Here is a 19,093-nt window from a genome sequence, read left to right as displayed (position 1 = left end):
CTCTATGCAGTCAACATTGAGTTTTAAAATGAATATTACAAGTGTTTTAAGATCTCAATTCCTCTCGGTAAACTTGGCTCATCAAAATACAAGACAAAAAAAACAAAAGAAAGAAATGAGTGAACATAACATTGCTGACTGTACACATTAATATTTATATATATATATACATATATATATATATATATATAAATATCTGTATGATTCATGCTAGCTTTCAAAATAGTTCATGTTTATTTTCGTTATTGAACAAATTACCACTTGTTATAAGTAATAATTTTGCATTACAGTTTAATATATTGTAAATAAATGATGGTGATTGTTTTAGAGAGGCTCCAGACTGCTCTTTATTGTGCTTTATTTTGTGTGGAATGATTGCCTGTTGTGTAATGACTCTCTCTGAGTTCACATCCCTCCTTTCAGACTAACATTTGTACAATAGAAGCGGTCTTGCACTTAACATTTCTGGAGGGCATGCTATGGATAAAAAAAGAAAAGGAAGAATTTCTGTTTTTCTCTGATGCGCTCTGCTCTGATGTGTTCACCAGCTTTGAGAGATGTCAACAGTGTCCCTGACCCAGACTCTGAAGCCATTCCCCAACAGCAATGCAAGTTCCCATTGAATCTGGCCTTTGTCTTGTGTTCAAATAAATGTTTCCTTTCTTCTGTGATTTCATGGCAATTGGTTGTTTTCAGCCTTGGGCGAAACTGAATCACTACTGCATAGCAGACATAGGAATTGCAGTGTAAAAACTGGTCACACTGTTTTTCAGATCTGTTACCCCACCATCACATTACTGCACCTTCACCCTCTGATGCAGATGTCTTAATTAAAGTGCTGTGATTACTGCTGAGCATTATTGCATCAACAGGTATAATGCATTATATATTTGTTACCACAGTCATAATAGGTTGTATTTTTTGATCACTCAAAATGGTGGATAATGTCAAATGAAGACCATGTGTGCACTGCATTATGTCCATATCATAATGTATTATACCTGCATTTTAACCCTGATCTTTTATACACAGCACACAATACCTACTGTATCTGAGAGACCTCGCGGGAGGCACCGTCATTTGACAAAAACACTTATTCTGTGAGTGAAGTCTATGCGCCACTGGGTTACATATGATGAGCTATAGTAGATAATACTGTTATCTCATTTTTGGTTTCTGAGAATTGCTGATTAGGTACAAACACAAATAATGGAATGTTCTTGAAGGATGTTGGATTGACAACACGGTGGAGTTAGATCTTATCTATCAAGCAATCAATATTCAATCTCATATTTTGATTCTGGATAGGGAATGTGTCATGGATTTTATCCCTCATTTAACTCTGCCTGCTCTCCTGCTGTGCACATAAATAGTCATTAGATGTGTCTTCTCGGAAAGAGTCTCGAAATGTCTCTTCCAGGAAAGAAAGGAAATTTTGTATGCATTCCTAATCCTTGTTTTAATGAAGTTGCAAGAAAGACAAACCAGAAGGGAGACTTGTTGTCTTTTGTTTTAATTTAATTAAAAAGAAAAATTAAAGTAAAGAGGGCTGTCAGATGAGGTGATTTGTCGTGGTATCATTTCAGGTAATGCCAGGACCTTGGAGGAGTTGCACACTACCATATTAAAATGACATTTTGAAGGATTGTGCTTTTCCAAGTACAGAGTGTACTAGTACATTTCACTTTCAATTCCAGACAACAGAGCCGGTTGAACTATTATTACCTCTGTCTGTTTCTCCAGTCTGTTTCTGGTATGTTAGAGAGGGAATGAAGGCCAAGGATATAATGGAAAGTACACACAGTTGTGTAATGATGTGGAGGCTGCACTTTTTTTGCTTATACCCTGAACACACACACACACACACACTTTCCCAGCAAAATAACGCCGGAAGCATTAGCTAGCTAAATTAGACAGCACTGGTCTGATTATCGGTATTGTACCATGTTATAAGCCTACATTTAGTCATAACATTACTGGATGCTCTTTAGCACACCCTACTTATACAGAACTCACACATACCAGTCAATATCCTTCCTGTGTCATGAAGCTAAATGGCTAAGATTGATGGCCCACGTTCAGATGTGTTAATAAGGACTGTATTGATAAGCCACTCACATTGGATTAGATATCACATGTAAAGTATTCATGCAATCATCTCAATATAACAAGCTTTTATTTATGACTAATTTGGCTTCATTATTATTTTTGCATTCATTAAAAAGTGTATCAGTCTCTCACATTAAATATGTTGTTCTGTAAGAATGTTTGAAATTAATTAATGATAGACTTCGCGTTCACAACTAAGTTGTGAAAAAGGTTGTGGTTATACAGTTATTTTTGTTTGATTGATCTGCATCTCACCATCTGCTGATAGAAAATGTTAAGTGCATTAAAGATGAATCATGATTGATTCATTTGGATCAAAGTCGAATTATGAATTATGAAAAAATCTAGCAAGTAATTACATTTATATACAGTATCAAAGACTACATTTACGATTTCAAAAACACCAACTTCTGGAAGGTTGGTTAGTAACATCATGCTTGTAGTGCACCTTCAAGCCGGGATTCAATCCATTGCAGATGGCAGCCTTCTCCACTGCAAATCAAACACATCTCTGAAACCGCAGTGCGTAAAGCTCCTACAGTATAGTTATAATTGTGACTATTGTTTACGGAGTGGTTGATAGGATAACATACACTTTATTACATTTCTCATCAGGAGACTACTATTCCGACCGTCACCCTGCCTCTCCACAGCCATGACCAAGCAGGCGCCTGCTCACATACGCGTCTTCCCTATCAATGACTTTACATATGCCCCACACACATCCCATCTACATGGCAACTAAAACCATATGGCACAACGTTGTGCACTGTATGCTGTAATTATCTCACATACAGTACGGACAAGCACTTTGATTGCCATTGTGGTTGGATACTAGCCATTGTAGGTTGTAAGGTCAGTTTCATGTGGAGTCCTCTCTTAATGGGTCAAACGCATACTACGGTACCTCCTCTGGGACTCCCCCATCAGTTCGACAGTTAACTGCCCACCAACAGCCAGCTAGCAGGAAATGACCCGAGGCAAGGTCACATCTGTGCCAGCGTTGGTAAGTGATTCTGTTTCCTCCTGCTCAGTGGGAGTTCTAAGGGACACTTCCCAAAAGCAGCAGGCAACCAGACATCCCACATCAGGGCAGGACACACCTCCAAGCTACAGTGGCAGCTAGAGGCAGTTCAGGATTGCCGGCTCAGCAATTGTGAGAAAGAGTGGAATGACAATTTTGTGGACATTTTTTATTTGGGGTTCCTCTCTGGAGGACCCCATCTGTTTCAGCTGTAACTGAACTCTGAGGTGTCATTCCGAAATAATTTTTTAAATAAATGATTCCACTGCATCCTATTTCCATTCCTAGGGCCAGTTTGTCTTTGCTGAGAAACTCCCTCCTTAGTCTGGTAGATCACTGTCTGTGACCTTATAACATTTTGAATTAAATCAACTTGAAGCAATCTACTTTTCATGAGAATGGTGGAAATGGTCCTTACAGCGGCTCGTCCTGCCAGAGAGAGAGAAAGGAGGGATAGCTGAGGGAGGAAGGTTATGGCTAAGTGTCTCCCTGGGGAGGATGTGACAAGGAGATGCTGTAAAAGCATCCGATGCCTTCAGTGTTCCCGCGGCAACTGTGCCACCAAGCTCATTACACTTCCAAATAATGCTGCTGTTTCCTATCCCCCTGGACCCCCATCTCCCCCCGCACCCCTCCTCTCACCGTCCTGGTGACAGGCTGTCTTATTTTTTGGCTGAGTAGTGACCCCTGCCTCTGACCCTCGTGTCACGCCAACGGCAGGCTTCCCTGCACAACTGTCATCTGTTCTGGCGGGCAAGCTGTTCGATAATGTTTCACTCTCAACAGGAGGAGAAGGCCATGAGGGAGTACTCTGTGGCTTGGATTCCAGTGTGGTCAGTGTGTCTGGAAGAAACACAAATGTGTTTATTCAGCCATTCAATGACCTGGCCTTTTCCATTCTGTGTGTTTGTGTAGAGTAAGGGATTTTTCATCAGAGCAGGCAGTCGATAGAAATCATTGAATCAATGTTCCATCAATATGCACTTAGCCAGTCCTCTTCGTCCTCAGTGGGACATTAACTGGCAGTGCTCCATACAATACCATTTGGGTCCATTCCTCATCAGGAATAAATCATGTAATCATGGGCAGTTTTATCAATGTAATAAACCTCAGCACCCACATCCATACTGTATGCCTCATTGTTCCAACCATAATGGTTGGACATTGGTTCATCTAGACTTGATTAACAAAGATTACTATTGGGGGGAAAAAAGAGACAATTAACTTGATTTACATGTATTTCCGCGATACATACTGTACTGTATCTCCCTCTCTTTCCATCCTTACAAACAGACTGCCTTGGGTAAGCTTTACCCTCCCTCCCATAGAGATACACTGATCAGTGTTCTGATTCTCCCATTCTCCCACCCACCCTACCCTAGTGACCTTGCTCTGGAGTGCCCTGCTATTGCAGCATCCTCCTCCGTAGGTCGGTAAGGTCCCGGGGTCTGTGGGTGGGGGTGGAAGTCAGCTCAGGGCTACAACTGCCAGAGGCTCAGTAACCCAGAGATACTGTTAACCAGTGGACCAGGTGGACAGCATGCCTGGATCTCTGGTGCAGCTTAGCACGGAAGACTGACCCCATGTCAATGCTCACCTCTGGGCTGTGTGTGGGAGTGGTTCAGATACGGTCATGTGTTAGTGCTTTACCCCAAAAAGGTCAGAGATTAGTTTTTCTCATTACAGATGGTAAGGTCAACAAGGGGTCAAAGCACACAAGTGTAAATATTCACTTCTCTGATAGAATGTTGTGAATTAGAGCTCCTCATTTGACTGCTCCTTACTATAAAGCATGTCATGGCCTGTATGCGAAAATAAATTCAGCCAAAACATGTAATGGGACAAATAATGGGAGCACACAATTTGGATCAAGCAAATCATCATAAAATGCAAAACATTTTAACCCAATGTACAGAACATACAGTATTTAAAACTATGAGAGGCTTGGTTCATTATGACTTTTGATCTGTATTACTATAAAACAATTTATCACGACTACACATATTGCATTATAATGTCAATAAATGTGTTTATTCATACTCATATTTTTAATTCAAATGCTGTTTATTCTGAAATGAAAACGAATATGACCTATAACTTAAAGTGGGTAATGCTATTAACTGAAGCAGACTTTAATACACACAAACAAAAACACGTTTGAATACTAATGACTTTAATTAGGAAAAAAAACCTGCAAGTGCAAAAGGTTAAATTAATGGTCATAGTAAACACAACTCAAGTGATTTTTGTAATGGATTGTATTGAGGGTTAATTTTGTTAGTTGCAATAAATACAAAATATAATATTTCCGCCTTATACAGTAGTGAGCTACTGTAGACAGCCGTCAGGATGTGTGTATGAATGGGGGTCTATAGACAGGATGATAACATATACTATGGGAGGAGTAGATAGGGCTCCGGGGGGATAGACAGCTGAAATGGAAAAAAATGGAAGAAAATGTGTTTTTTTGTGGGGTGGCAATTCCCTCATTTAGTTTAGACCTATCCAATCCCCCGAGGTGGCAGGCCTACATGGGGGCATATGAGGTGTGGGCTCGGGGTTGATTTGGGATTCAGCAGGAGTCTAGGCTGTCCTTTAGAGCATCTTGTCTCCAGACATTGACATCTCAGCTCTGAGATCTCGTCCTCTGATCCATAGTCTGTTCATTTTTCCAGTTGTCGTGTTCCTGTTGATGGTATTTTGATAAGGCCAACAGGCAATGAAGAGGCGGTTCAGACAGGTGCCAAGCAACCAAACAAAACCTCCATAAGAAAACACGGTATGAATGCCTTATTACTGATTATTATTATCAGCTTCTCTGTCTGTCTGTCTGTCACTCTACTATCAGCCACACTCTCTCTCTCTCTTACATCTCTCAGATCTACCATCCTTCACTATCAAAACAACCTCTGTGTGCATCATTATTCACTTTTCCATTTATCTCACACAAATTGTTGTCAACCATAGCCATTTCCATGGCTACCCAGCACTCGCTCTCATAGTTGACAGTCACTTTGTGCTTTCTGTCTCCCCTTCAATTTGTTTTGATGCTGAAAGCTCTGGCATATCAGAGCCTATTTAGAGAAGGCACGTGAAGGGCAGAGAAAGAGAAAGAGAGAGAGAGAGCAGAAAAATGGGATGAAAACACACCATGGAACCTGACACAATGCTCTGAATGGTGAAAACACTGTACAAAATGTCCTTTTTTAGCTTTGAGGCTTGAAACAAAACAAAACAAAAAGTACAGTATGCATAACAGAATTCAAAGCCTCTGAAATCCCTGGGCTCTGCAGTACCAAGACAGAACTTCTGATTGGAGAGGCACACTTGCCCTCTGTACCTAAATGACAGAATGAGCAGTGCTGAAGAATGAGGAAGACGATGTCCCGAATGGCGAGGGGGAAAAGCTACCCTTGTCGGTTTCCTGTCACTCTCTCTTTCCAGTTCTTTCTCCATGTTACATCAGCAGCAAGGGAGAGCTGTACAGTCTGGTTTCTCATGGTCACTTGTCTCCCTCAGGCAATGTCATCACACCGCAGTGTGCCCAGTATAACCTGGCCACCATAACACGTCCTGTCCTGATTGCAAAAAGCCAATCAAGTGCTCACGATGAAAACAACTTGGTTCATGGTCCAGTCCAATTAATTTAATAATTCACAATGGCATTATTTACTGATACAGCAAGGTGTGGCAAAGTCAAAAGTCCTCTCAGTCCAAAAGACACAAGGATGCTGAGGTTGACTTGGCAAGACACAGCTGGCTCCAATCTTCTAATGAGCTGATTGATTACAGAAACATTTCAGGTGTGGAGCTTTCACAAGAACAACAGAGGAAGCACAAGTCTGGTAAGTAGGAAAATACAGTTGTTTCAAATGCTTTGCTTACAATAAGACCTCCCTCCACACAGTGCATGCTTACAGGGAGATATTACTGTATGCCTGTCCTGCTGAATATTGGTGGTTGAATAGTTGCTTTTGCATGTGTAATGGCCTCCTAATTCTGCCATTTGCGTAATGGCCCTTTTCTATCAATCCAAAGTCACTTAGAGGCAAGGGAGCGAGCGGAGCGTTGATATCTGGCGTCTCGCTGTATAATTTTCCCATTCCCGCTGATGGCCATGGTTGGCATCCATTGTAACAGGCTGGCTGATTAGTGATTAAAATGTTTACATGGGGAAATAGGTACAGGCATAGGCCCACCACAGAAGACTGCACCCGCACGCAGCTGGCTGCACAAAGACAAATGACTACATGGCTGATGTCTTTTTAACTATGTGCTTCGTTTGCAAAAGGGCCCATTCTGGGGGGAGTGAAGAAGGAGAGGCACTGAAGCATAAAATCATACAAGCCAATAAGGGTTCAGTTTTTTTTTAAAAAGATTTAATAGCATTTGTCATGGATGGGTGCAGTTACAATCATACAACAATGTTAGTCTTGTTTGAGATGCTGGATAGGTCCCTGGTAAAAGTGATGGCTATGAGAGTAGGAAGTACACTAGAGTGTGGTAATACAGCAACAGCAGCTTCAGATTCTTTTGTGCGGTGGAGAGACTCAGCTTTACTGAGTCATTGATTAGTTTTCTCTTCCCACTTTCATGGTTCTTGTCTCTTGGTCACTTAATGATTAGCTAGAAAAGTAAAGTCCTCATTTGCAGGTTAAAGACCTGTTTCCTGAGACATGGTTAAGGCCACTAGTGGATTCCTGATGATCAAGGCCGGTGGAGGCTATGGGCAGGGATGGGCTCAGCCCACCCAAACATGCGTCTTGCCCACCCAATCAAAAGTTAAAAAGTCAAAATGTCTTTTTCTGAATTGTTGATATTCCGGGGGCGTGTTTGAATGTTTAATTGTTGTTGCTCCTCCCACCTCCAAAAACAACGCTAATTTAATTGGCTAAGCTGGACGATGGAAAGACGCTCATCTGTAGTTGCCTAAGCAGCCACTGACTGTGAATGAAAGCCAGGTGCCTGAAGGACTGTCAGCAACACAGTTTTAGTTAGTAAACCTACCAACCTACCTACCCAAAGAACTAACCAGCTAACATTAACTAACATATTTGTGTATATGTTTGATTATAATATGTTTGAATTGTTTATTTGCAAAGTCGTTGAAATGCCACTGTCTGCTGGCAAGACAGCTGTCTATGGCTGCAAACAGATTGTATATTGTTGTATGGTCAATTATCCAATCTGGGTTATGACCAAGCTCAAATCTCTGTCTTTGTTAGTTTCCCCTAGCACCGAGCCTGCTCATGATTGTCCATACTGTTGGGCAAATTAACCTTATTTCTGAAGACAGGGATCCCGCCTCTACAAAGCTGATTTGGAGTTGGCTTGGAAGCGTCTAATTCTAAAGGGTGAGAGGTCGTAGGAGGGCACTTCTCCTTGGCTGAGTTCACACAGCAGCTTGCCAACGATTGGCCCAAACTTGAAGCCGTGACCTGTAGTGAGGAACCAATCACATTCAGTTAGGTCATCCAATTGACTTAGTTAAATCAGGGAGTAACTCTAATGTGCTGAAATAATACGATGTGCACCATGTAGTAAACTACAATGGTCCTCTATAAATAGTCTCTCTGTCTCTCGGCTCATTGTCTGAGTCAGACAGTCCGTTTCAGCCCTGCATTAGTGAACACATAAAGAAGGACGGCCAACGTAGCTCTGGCTGTCACAGGGCATCTAGTTGTTTCAGTTGGCTCAGGCCAGATGCTATATAAGTTGTTTTGCTCCTACTTTTCATGATGAGCGTGTGCTGTCAAGTCTAGGAGAAAGATGAGAAAACAGTGTATTGTTGCTAGGGGTCTGAAAAGGAAATTTCTGAATGTCAACTGGGCTTGAGGAACGAAGTGCGTTTAAAGCCTGACAACGGTCTCCAAGCTCATGTGGATTGTGTCTGGCTTTGAAGCCATAAAAGCTCAGCTCTGACAGTTTGGGCATGTGCGTTTACGCCAGAAAAAAAAAGCGCAGGGGCCCCTCAATGACTGGCCAAACCCACTGGGTGTCTTTGTAACCATGGCAACCCCCAGGACCTGCTTTAAAGCACTTGTGCCTGGCTTTGATGACAAATGCAAGCGGAGGAGGGGAAGAGGAGCTCGACGTTTTTTTTTATTTTTTTATATTGCGGATTAGCTTCAATACAGCACTGCACCTTCTTTATCAGAGCATGAAGCTTAAAACAGGTATTATGGCTAGCAATGAGAATAAGGGGTTAACAGAGATGAATAGTCAACCTTCCACAGTCTGCATTCATCACTGAAATTATATATACACATCACTAGGCCTCCAGATTACAGGGCCAAAGGTTCCAGAAGCAAAACACTTTTTCATTCCATGCTTGCCCTTGTATTGATTATGTGGCTTTCTTAAATGGCTGTTTCTAACCCTGTGGAGTACATTTGTAGAAAAAAGGCCCTGTTATCCAGTAGAGCTCTCCCCAGCTCACTGCATGCCAGGTCCTTTAAAAGCTATTACGAGTGGAAATGAATTACACATATAATTAGCTGTAGGAGGCAGCGATCGGAACAGATGGAACAAATGCCAGGAGACCCCGTCTCCCCCCCCCCCCCCCCCCCCCACTGCCACCCACACACACACACACACACACAGACAGACACACAAATGCACACGCACACGCACACACCGAGACGGTTCTGATACTGCTAAGCCAGCGTTAATTAGGGAATAAAACGGGTCTGGGCCCAACTCTTGGCCCTTGACAGCATGCTTTAAAGGCAGCCTTATTAAAAGTTAGGTGTCCTTTTCCCTGTGTCACTGTGAGATGCAGCAAACTGGAGCTACATACAGTATGATGTGAGCAGGCTTTGTGATGTTTTCTGCAACCCTGGGAACTTGAACGTGTGTTCACATACATTCAATCATGGGGTCAGTGTTATTGTGTCGTCCACCTGTGTATTGCATAATAATACTTGTGTGTATACATACCTGAGAACCCTGCACCGATTATGATGTTATTGTGGGCGGGATGGCGGTCAAGAACAAAGTGGGTGTCCGGTGTGACCTGTAAAAACAAGGAGAGAGAGAGAGAGAGAGAGAGAGAGAGAGAGAGAGAGAGAGAGAGAGAGAGAGAGAGAGAGAGAGAGAGAGAGAGAGAGAGAGAGAGAGAGAGAGAGAGAGAGAGAGAGAGAGAGAGAGAGAGAGAGAGAGAGAGAGAGAGAGAGAGAGAGAGAGAGAGAGAGAGAGAGAGAGAGAGAGAGAGAGAGAGAGAGAGAGAGAGAGAGACTGTAGAGTGAAAAGGAAATTACTCCCCCTTAATAATAATAAATCCCTGTCCATTTTGGACCTCAAATGCAAATTCTTGGAGGTATAAAAATGACATTCTGTATGTATTCGTAACTCTGCATGCAGCATTCTGACTACATTAGTGGTTCCCAATGCTTCACTGATGGTTTCCATTAGTCTAACAATGTCAGAAGTGGTGCAGACTGAAGGTGACCGGCAGCGTAAACAGCAACAAGACTTGAGAGAGAGAAACAAAAACATCTGGTGTTGAGGATTAATACTGACTGTGTACATGCAGCTCTCAACCACTGCAGGCACAGGCTCCAGCCCAGGGAAGCAGCGGGTAATGTAACGCTGCAGGATGTCGATGTCCCCTCTGTCCGTCTGTCTGTCCCTCTCATCTGGGTTTGTCTCAGTGCCCGTGTGGTAGCACACCTGCAGACAAAGACAGCAGAAGCCACCTCAGTGATGGTTCCTTATGTACACAGGGCATTGTGAGGCCACCACAGAGGACATTAGCTTGACCTCAGTGAGGCTTTCCTTGACCAAATACAAACAGCTTCAGATTTATCCGTTCATGAATGAATAGTGCTTCCATAGACTCAACTCATCACAATGAAAGCCCCAGCTGTGAGGGCATGTGTGAGGGCATATATGTAAATGGCAACAACATGTAGTTAATTATTCATGGAGAACATACGGAAATTATTAATGTATACCCTGAAGCAAGTATGTAAAGAATAATAGCCATCGGTCTTCCCATAGATGATCCTCTTTCCCACTAACAAAAATACAAGAAGGTGTGGGAATCAGTGGTAAGGACTCCATTACTGCATGTTATTACTAGCCTACTATAATGTACACAGCTAGGCCATTTGTCTGGTAGTTCTACTTGTATAATGTACCTGAGTTTACTTTTTAAAGGCAGCTTAAGTGGCCGAGCATCTACATGGGGCCGTAGCATTGGTGCCTGCGCTCAGAGTGAATAATGTGATGTGGCATAGCCATCTGTGCCCCCCTCCTTTGCATGCATGTTGTGTGCTATTAGTCTCCAAATTCCTGCTGGCTTCCCATCAGGCTGAAAATAGGGACGTCAAATAAAGTGGAAGCACACCATATAATGCAGAAAATTATGCCCCATGATGAATCAGGAAGTTTGGAAGCTTTGGAAGCAGAGCCAAAATACTTCTGGGCTCAGCAATGGTTTCTTTCTATTTCAATTAGAAGTAATTCTACAAGGGAAAAAAACATTGAGTTAAGTTTCCAGTGTAATAAGCTAATGAGACCACACTGTTATTGAAATCTGGCCTCTGGGTGTGCAGGCTGTTGTTTCAGCCCAGCACTGCTGAAACACACTGCTCAGTTAGTCGTGGTCAAGAGTGAAGACCACGGTATGTTTATTATCTGAGACAGAGATGTATTAGTATAACTGGGCTAGACCAAAAGCCTGCACACCCAGTAGGTCTCCAGGACCGGGGGCCTTGATGAATGAATGACGTGCACCTTCACCAGTCCTGGATACTCATTGGACGGGAGGCCGTAGATGTGATCCTGTGACTCCTGGGAATCCAATTGGATGAAGCAGGGGAAGCGGCGGTCGACGCTGTAGGACCCTGGAACCTTCTCCTTCCAGTAGCACACATTAATCTTCACCACCTGACCAGGACAGAAACCGGTATCAACATAGAACAAGGGCCTCTAGAAGGAAGATCTCAGAACTTGGGAGGACGTTTCCCCCTTACCACCCCGGGCGCTCGCCCTACACACACACACACACACATTTACATCGTTGTTTCTAATTGCAGCTGCAATTACAAAAGTAGCGGTGTAGTTGCAACCAGAATGAGGCTTTAATGAAATACATACACTCGTACAAATCACATCCTGCGAGAGGTAATAAGGACACGATGTTCAGGAGCTTTCAGTTTAATGAACTAACAGACTGCCGTCTCATTCCGGGGACCATAAAAATTCAGCAGGCACAGCGCAGGCGGGGGAGTGAGCTCATACCTCATACTTTTCAACGTGCTCACTGAGGCATGTCTTTCCCCAGGCCCTCCTCGCTATCCTGAATAATGCAATTCCAATACAAACTCCAATTCTTGCCTTAAATAACGGCCAGTGTTTTTTCATCACCTTTTCTTTTGGTTGGGTAACATACTGCAAGATTGGCTGATGGGCGTTATGAGGGGAGTGGTGGGGGTGGGGGGGCTCCCTATACCACCATGTGTAAAATACAGTCTAGAGATGGTTTGGTTTAGTTGATTCCTCTGTTCTGTCAGTGCAAGGGACTCTCCCTTCTGGTTTTCGGAGCCTATTGAAGGGATGGAGAGTCATACAGTAGCTTGCTGCTTATACTGTAGCCTGAGGTAAGGAGGCTATATTACGGGAGTTTTTGGCTAGTTTTTCAAGGTTGGTCAGATTGTTACTGTCCAGCTTACTATTCACCAACAACAATAGTATTTTTTGGGATGTGTGCTGGACTACACATCATCCTTTATAATTGACCTCCTGATTAACTATATTTACTCTTTACTTACTCTATTTTTACTGTTTAGTTACAAGAGCCATTTGTCTATTTGGGTTTAAGCATGTTGTGTGTGTGTGTGTGAGAGAGAGAGCTTCAGTTGGTGAGTGAGAGTGGATTGAGTATTTGGAGTGTGCCTGTAGTGGGTGAGAATGGGACAGTAGTGTGTTAGTGGTGCTGTATGTTTGTGCGCATTAGGATATTGTGGTTGGAATGTAATAAAAAACATTCTTATTCTCACTAGTCCTAATGCACTTGACACAGTTTTCCTACCTGGAGTGGGAGTTGTAGTCCTGTGTGTTACCCTACCTGTAGTGGGAGTTGTAGTCCTGTGTGGTCCCTACCTGTAGTGGTAGTTGTAGTCCTGTGTGGGACAGTAGAGTGTTGGCCCAGGGACCAGCTGTAATCACCAGGCTCTTGGCTCGGTACACCCCAGTGGCTGTCATCACACTGACCACAGAGCCTGGCTTGATGTCCATCACCTTCTGCCCATCCTTTATCACGCCTCCAAGTTTCTGGAACACCCCCTGGTAAAGCGCAACGGTGATGTTTGACAAAATAAACTGAATCACAATGAGAGCAAATATAGGTTGAACACTACCAAGCAAGTAACTTGGAAATAGCCATTTCTACTCAGAGCCAATCAAATGCAAGTGCTAACAGCCCATGATCCAAAGACTGTATGTCAATAAATGTGATTAAGTGCAGTCAAAGTTCACAGTTAATTCAAGAATAATCAGCACCAGATATTCTGAGGTGAATAATTCCTGGAGCGGGGATCAATTAAAATGTTATAGGAGAATGGCTGAGGCAGGGAAGAAATAGTCTGTCTTTCGACGGTTAAAACTGGAATGAAGCAGTCTCAATATCTATTGGGCTAGAGGGCAGTCCCTGAGAGGTGTGTGTTTGTGTGTGTGTGTGTGTGTGTGTGTGGGGGGGGGGGGGGGGGCGGGCGCACGCTCGCGCTTGCTTATCTTAACTCTGAGAGTTCAAACCGTTATCCCTTTGGACGAAGTTTGTTCATAACCACACAAACAGTTGACTTACATCGGTGGAGACAGACACATGCACACAGGCACACAAGGAGAAATCATGAGGCTGATCGATGATGGCAGATAGTGAGACATCATATTGATGGCAGATTATGCAAGTAGACATTCACACATAATGGAAATGCATGGTGGTAATCTGCACGGCTGCAGAGGCATCTATTATCACAACTAACGATAAATTGTAATTTATTCTTTATCGGTGCTCCTTACAAAACAGAAGAAACATCTCTCCAATCAATCCAACCTAGACAGGATAATTGTTCAGAAGCAGCGCACTAAAATAACTGAACATTATTTCAGTTTAGTGTGTTGTGTTTGACCTGACAGCCCCGGCCCACTGATTTCTTCATCTCTGCCAAAGCCAAATTCATTGCTGTGAGCTGTTTCCTGAGTGGGTTCTTAACACAGTGAAACAAAGACACTATAATTAAAATGTATTATGTAAAATTTAAATTACCAAATTTCGGTCTCAAATACACCTATCAGTGTTTTCCACCTCAAGTCCTTAGCACATGCATTTCCAAATCGAGTGTACTAATGATCATGTAGCTCAGTTAATTAGCAGTTATCACATGATGTACACATAATAGCTAATTAGCTGCCAATAAGCCATTCACAAATGGTCACTACAGCGCCTGTTAGTCTCTTTAATATGATCTCCTAAAGGAAAAACAGAGCATTTCAATTGGGGAAGCTATATACTATGTAGGCTAGTTTGTATTACACTTTCTTGCACCACCGAGTCCATTTGAGTTGATGTGAATTAACAGCATCTAGCAATTACTTCCACAAGAATGCAGAAAACTAATTAAGAATGCCTACTCTGGAGCCTATCATAGTTTTGTCAGCAACATCTACTTTAAATAGCCTTTTAGTTGTTACCATTGTTGGTTGCCAAAGTACAGCACAAGGCATTGTGATCTTTAACCTTCACAATGAACAAACATTAGCAAGTGCTCAAGTGGTTGAAAGCACAATTAGACTTTTTAGGCTTACATTACATAACATCCTCTGTGATGCTCTTACATGGTCCAGCTGGTATTTACCTGGTATCTACCACAAAATATATGGTATAAAGTGATAGTTTCTTCAAAGAATTCAACGCAATTGGCATCTGTCGCAATGCATTGCTTGTATCCCAAAGGAACCAAAATGCAGTTTATAGCCAATGATAACAGTCACAGTACTTGTAGTAAGTCTCACCTGAACAGCTTTAAGTGTGCGGTCTGCGTACAGCACTCCGGCTGTCGTGTCTACCAGGGCTCCATCCCCGCTGGACAGGTTGACATGGGGGATGTGTTGGCTGAACTCTTCCCGCCGTAGGACCACTGTGGGAACCTTGTTCTTCTGTAGAGTCGTCTTGTACATCTGGAAGTCCCGCCCCTTCTCTGGGCCCATCACAAGGAGACCGGTGCGTCTGAGGGAGAAGCACATCATCGTCATACATGATCTCTCTAACATGCACTCCAGTGGGTTTTTTTCAACATACAGACTACCTCTTGGTGTAATGGCCAATGAGTGGGTCTGATGAAGGGAGGGTCACAGGATTCACTGCTGTATTGTAAGGAACAATAAATTATTGATTGGTGGTCATCTATTATGGTGTCATTCAATCAAAAACTGGCCACATACACTGTAAATAAGGTGGCAAATGGCCTCTTACAATGTAATGAAGGCTATTTGAAGGAACAACAGTTCTTACACTAAGGACACAGGGAATAATTCATGTTGTGTAATTTCAGCGTACAGTATGATTAGTTAGTGGGTCCCATAGCAAAAGGTTATGGAACACAGGCCCTAACACAGCAGTTTGGCTGATGAATGGCTGGGCAGACCTTTGCCAACAGTGTTTTCTAAAGGCTGCTCCAACATCTGTCAGTGGCCATGAGGCATCGGCAGCACCAGCTATGGCTCTATTCATTCATCAGAGAATTGTGTGTGTGTGTGTGTGTGTGTGTGTGTGTGTGTGTGTGTGTGTGTGTGTGAGAGAGAGTGAAAAAGAGAAGTGCGTGTAGAGTTGTGAACTGTGTGATGGTTCACCCTGTTTTTGTCTGGCTGGTGTGGGTGTGCGTATGTGTGTGTTTGCATGTGTGTGTGTGTGTGTGAGCAGGAGTGTGTGTCACACAAAAGGGTTTTTGGTTATCGTCCAGCCTATCTCAAAGGTCTGTCCCTAGGGCTGAGAAACGACAAAGGCAGGAAGCATTGCTCAAAAAGATTCACACAGCCCTACCATCAACATTTCTCATTGTACTTCAGTGTTTTAGTCAGCCCAAGGGCACAGGTGGCCTTCGCAAAGAGACCCATCAGTCACCAGCCTGGGATGACTGTTCCGGGGGGGGGGGGGCACTGTGATCTGGATAACACAACATGGGTGGGGTAGGATACTGGTGATCTATTAGTCTGCTACATACTTTACATAATGATCCATTTGTTATCCAATTCACTGATACAAGCAACAAAAAGGGATTTTCCTCAGAAGCTTATTGTTACGGTCTGTCTGTACCAGCCAGGTTTGATCCTGTTGTCGTATTTACAAGCACGAACCTCCTTGCTGTGGGAATGGGAGGTGGGGTTTATTGGGATGAAAATCTCTTTCCCAGATTCAAAAGCAGGGAAGTGTCTGGGGTGACGCACTGACGTGTGAGGTAATGAGAAAGTCATCCATCTATGGTTCAGACAGATTGAAAAAGCACATTGAATGTGACAAATCTCACAGCGTTCTCTGGAAATATTTTTTGTTATGTTCGATTAAGCATTTTTCTGCTGATAGAGACAGAGCTCACCTGTACAGCTTGACACTGGCCTCCTTCTCCAGCTGAGACCACAGCTCGTAGCATTCCTCCATCATGTGAGTGTAGTAGTACTGGTCATAGGCCTTACGGATGATGCGTGTCTGGCCATGAGAACTACCACGGGAGTGGGGCAGGACGAACTGAGGGAGAGCAAGGCAGACACACACAACAACAACAGATATTCAACTATTTTGGAATCTCCTGGGCCAATGTCTGTGTTCTAGAGGATGCCTTGACTTTCTGTCCTTCCCACTTTTGGTTGAAAGTTTTCATTTTTCAAAACTTGGTCCCTCTAGGGGTAGCTGTATGTATTATAGATGCATTTTGTGGGCAAACTTATTTGTGCACATTTTGTTGATGCAGCAGTACATTTTTAGATGTTTTGTTCTTGCCAGTGGATTACGTCAGGAGATGAAATAGACTAAAATGCTTAGAAATTAATATTATATTATATCTAGGCTAATATAGCAACAAGTAATCTAAGCGTTAAAAATGTACAACAAAAACGTTGTTCTCACTCTAAATAAATATACTGATAAATAACCAAAGCAATGCAACAACATTTAAGTAACACGACTGAAAGCGGTTCGATATCTGAAGGCTGTAGGCGGCAACAGGGTTATGTAGAATAGTTGACACTAAGTAACCTATCCTGCTCGATTCACAGCGACAAAGTTACACAGCTGCTCTACTGTAAGAGTTTTCCTGTTCTTTTTTTCTCCAGATGATAGGAGCCAGGGTTCAGGGCTCCTTCACTGCCTATCACAATGCATTCGTAATCCTGGGACGACATGTTGGGTGTGTAGTTTACTCACACTGAACGGCGCCTCCTCATTTGACCTGACTTACTGTAATACTCAACTTCTCTCTAACAGACGCTGGCCAAAGTTTTCCAATTACTGTTGCATAACACCGAATGACAGAGCGCTCATGTCTACACTGCCCCCAAGGCACTAAAGCGAGTAGGCCTATGAATTCAAGCCCGTGTTACAAATTGATGATTGTTTTTCTCGCACTTTTTGAGTTTTGTAATATGGAAACCTCAGAGCAATCTTCCCATGAAACTGCTTAAGTTGCTAAGGCCTCCCCCCCCCCCCAATGAACACCATTGAAAGCGCCTCTGTATCTGAAGGTTGTAGGCGGCAACGATACGGTTATGTACAATAGTTGACACTAAGTAACCTATCCTGCTCGATTCACAGCGACAAAGTTACACACCTGCTCTAGTAGAAGAGTTTTCTTGTTCTTTTTCGCCAGATGATAGGCAGTGAAGGAGCCCTGAACACCGGCTCCTATCACAATGCAATCGTAATCCTGGGACGACATGTTGGGTGTGAAGTATACTCGTCTCCCCGTTCGACCCCGTCTCCTCGTTCGACCTGACTTTCTGTATGTAATACTCAACTTCTCTCTCACACGCTGGCCAAAGTTCTCCAATTACGATTGCATAACAGGGAATGACAGAGCGCTCATGTCTACACTGCCCCTAAGGCAATAAAGCGAGTAGGGCTATGAATTCAAGCCCGTGTTACAAATTCATTAAAAATAATAATAATTTAAAAAAAAAAAACGATTTTGTTTTTCTCGCACTTTTTGGGTTTTGTAATATGGAAGCCTCAGAGCAATCTTCCCATGAAACTGCTTAAGTTGCTAAGGCCCCCCATTAATGCAACAACATTTAAGTAACACCACTGAAAGCGGTTCTATCTGAAGGTTGTAGGCGGCCACGATAGGGTTATGTAGAATAGTTGACACTAACTAACCTATCCTACTCGATTCACAGCGACAAAGTTACCCCCCCCCCTCTCTCTCTCTCTCTCTCTCTTTACAGTATAGACAAGCAGAGCGTCTCTCAACCTATAAATAGATCTCCTGTGCAATCGATCAGCGAGCAGATAGCTCATCCGCATCGACCTCCAACAGGCACATACTGTGGAGTAAAAAGTGCTGAGGAGAGTCAGAATCGGCTCTAAAACCCCGACTGCACCTGCAAAACTACAGTTACACAACATACTTCATTTACAACACACTAGAGCAGTTTCAAATACCTGGGCGTCCACATCAGCGAGGACCTCACCTGGACACTTAACACCACTCAGCTGGTTAAGAAGGCCCAACAGCGGCTGTACTTTCTGAGGAGGCTGAGGAAGTTTGGCATGTCGCCCAAGATCCTCAGCAACTTCTACAGCTGCATTGTTGAGAGCATCCTAACTAGCTGTATCACTGTGTGGTACGGCAACACTACTGCTATGGACCGCAGACGCCTGCAGAGAGTGGTGAAGACCGCTGAGAAAATCACCCAGGACTCCACTGCCCTCTCTGCAGAGCATCTACCACCGCAGAGTCCACAGGA

The 19,093-nt window shown here is 43.2% G+C and overlaps 1 protein-coding gene across 1 annotated transcript; it reads right to left on the bottom strand.

The window, feature by feature from the left end:
* Positions 1-8,367: 8,367 nt before the first annotated feature.
* Positions 8,368-18,066, bottom strand: pipox (pipecolic acid oxidase; the record flags this gene model as incomplete). The annotated part of the gene is made up of 8 exons (XM_083685455.1): positions 8,368-8,571; positions 10,073-10,148; positions 10,655-10,804; positions 11,873-12,025; positions 13,241-13,423; positions 15,152-15,365; positions 16,732-16,880; positions 17,959-18,066. 8 exons carry the CDS (start codon positions 18,064-18,066, stop codon positions 8,441-8,443), a joined length of 1,164 nt encoding a protein of 387 aa, XP_083541581.1. The 3' UTR covers positions 8,368-8,440.
* Between the last annotated feature and the right edge of the window lie 1,027 nt (positions 18,067-19,093).

The sequence above is a fragment of the Argentina silus genome (assembly GCF_951799395.1).
Source record: "Argentina silus genome assembly, chromosome: 14".
Classification (NCBI taxonomy): domain Eukaryota; kingdom Metazoa; phylum Chordata; class Actinopteri; order Argentiniformes; family Argentinidae; genus Argentina; species Argentina silus.
The sequence above is the reverse complement of the archived record's forward strand: the minus strand, read 5'-3'. Positions and strand labels throughout refer to the sequence as shown.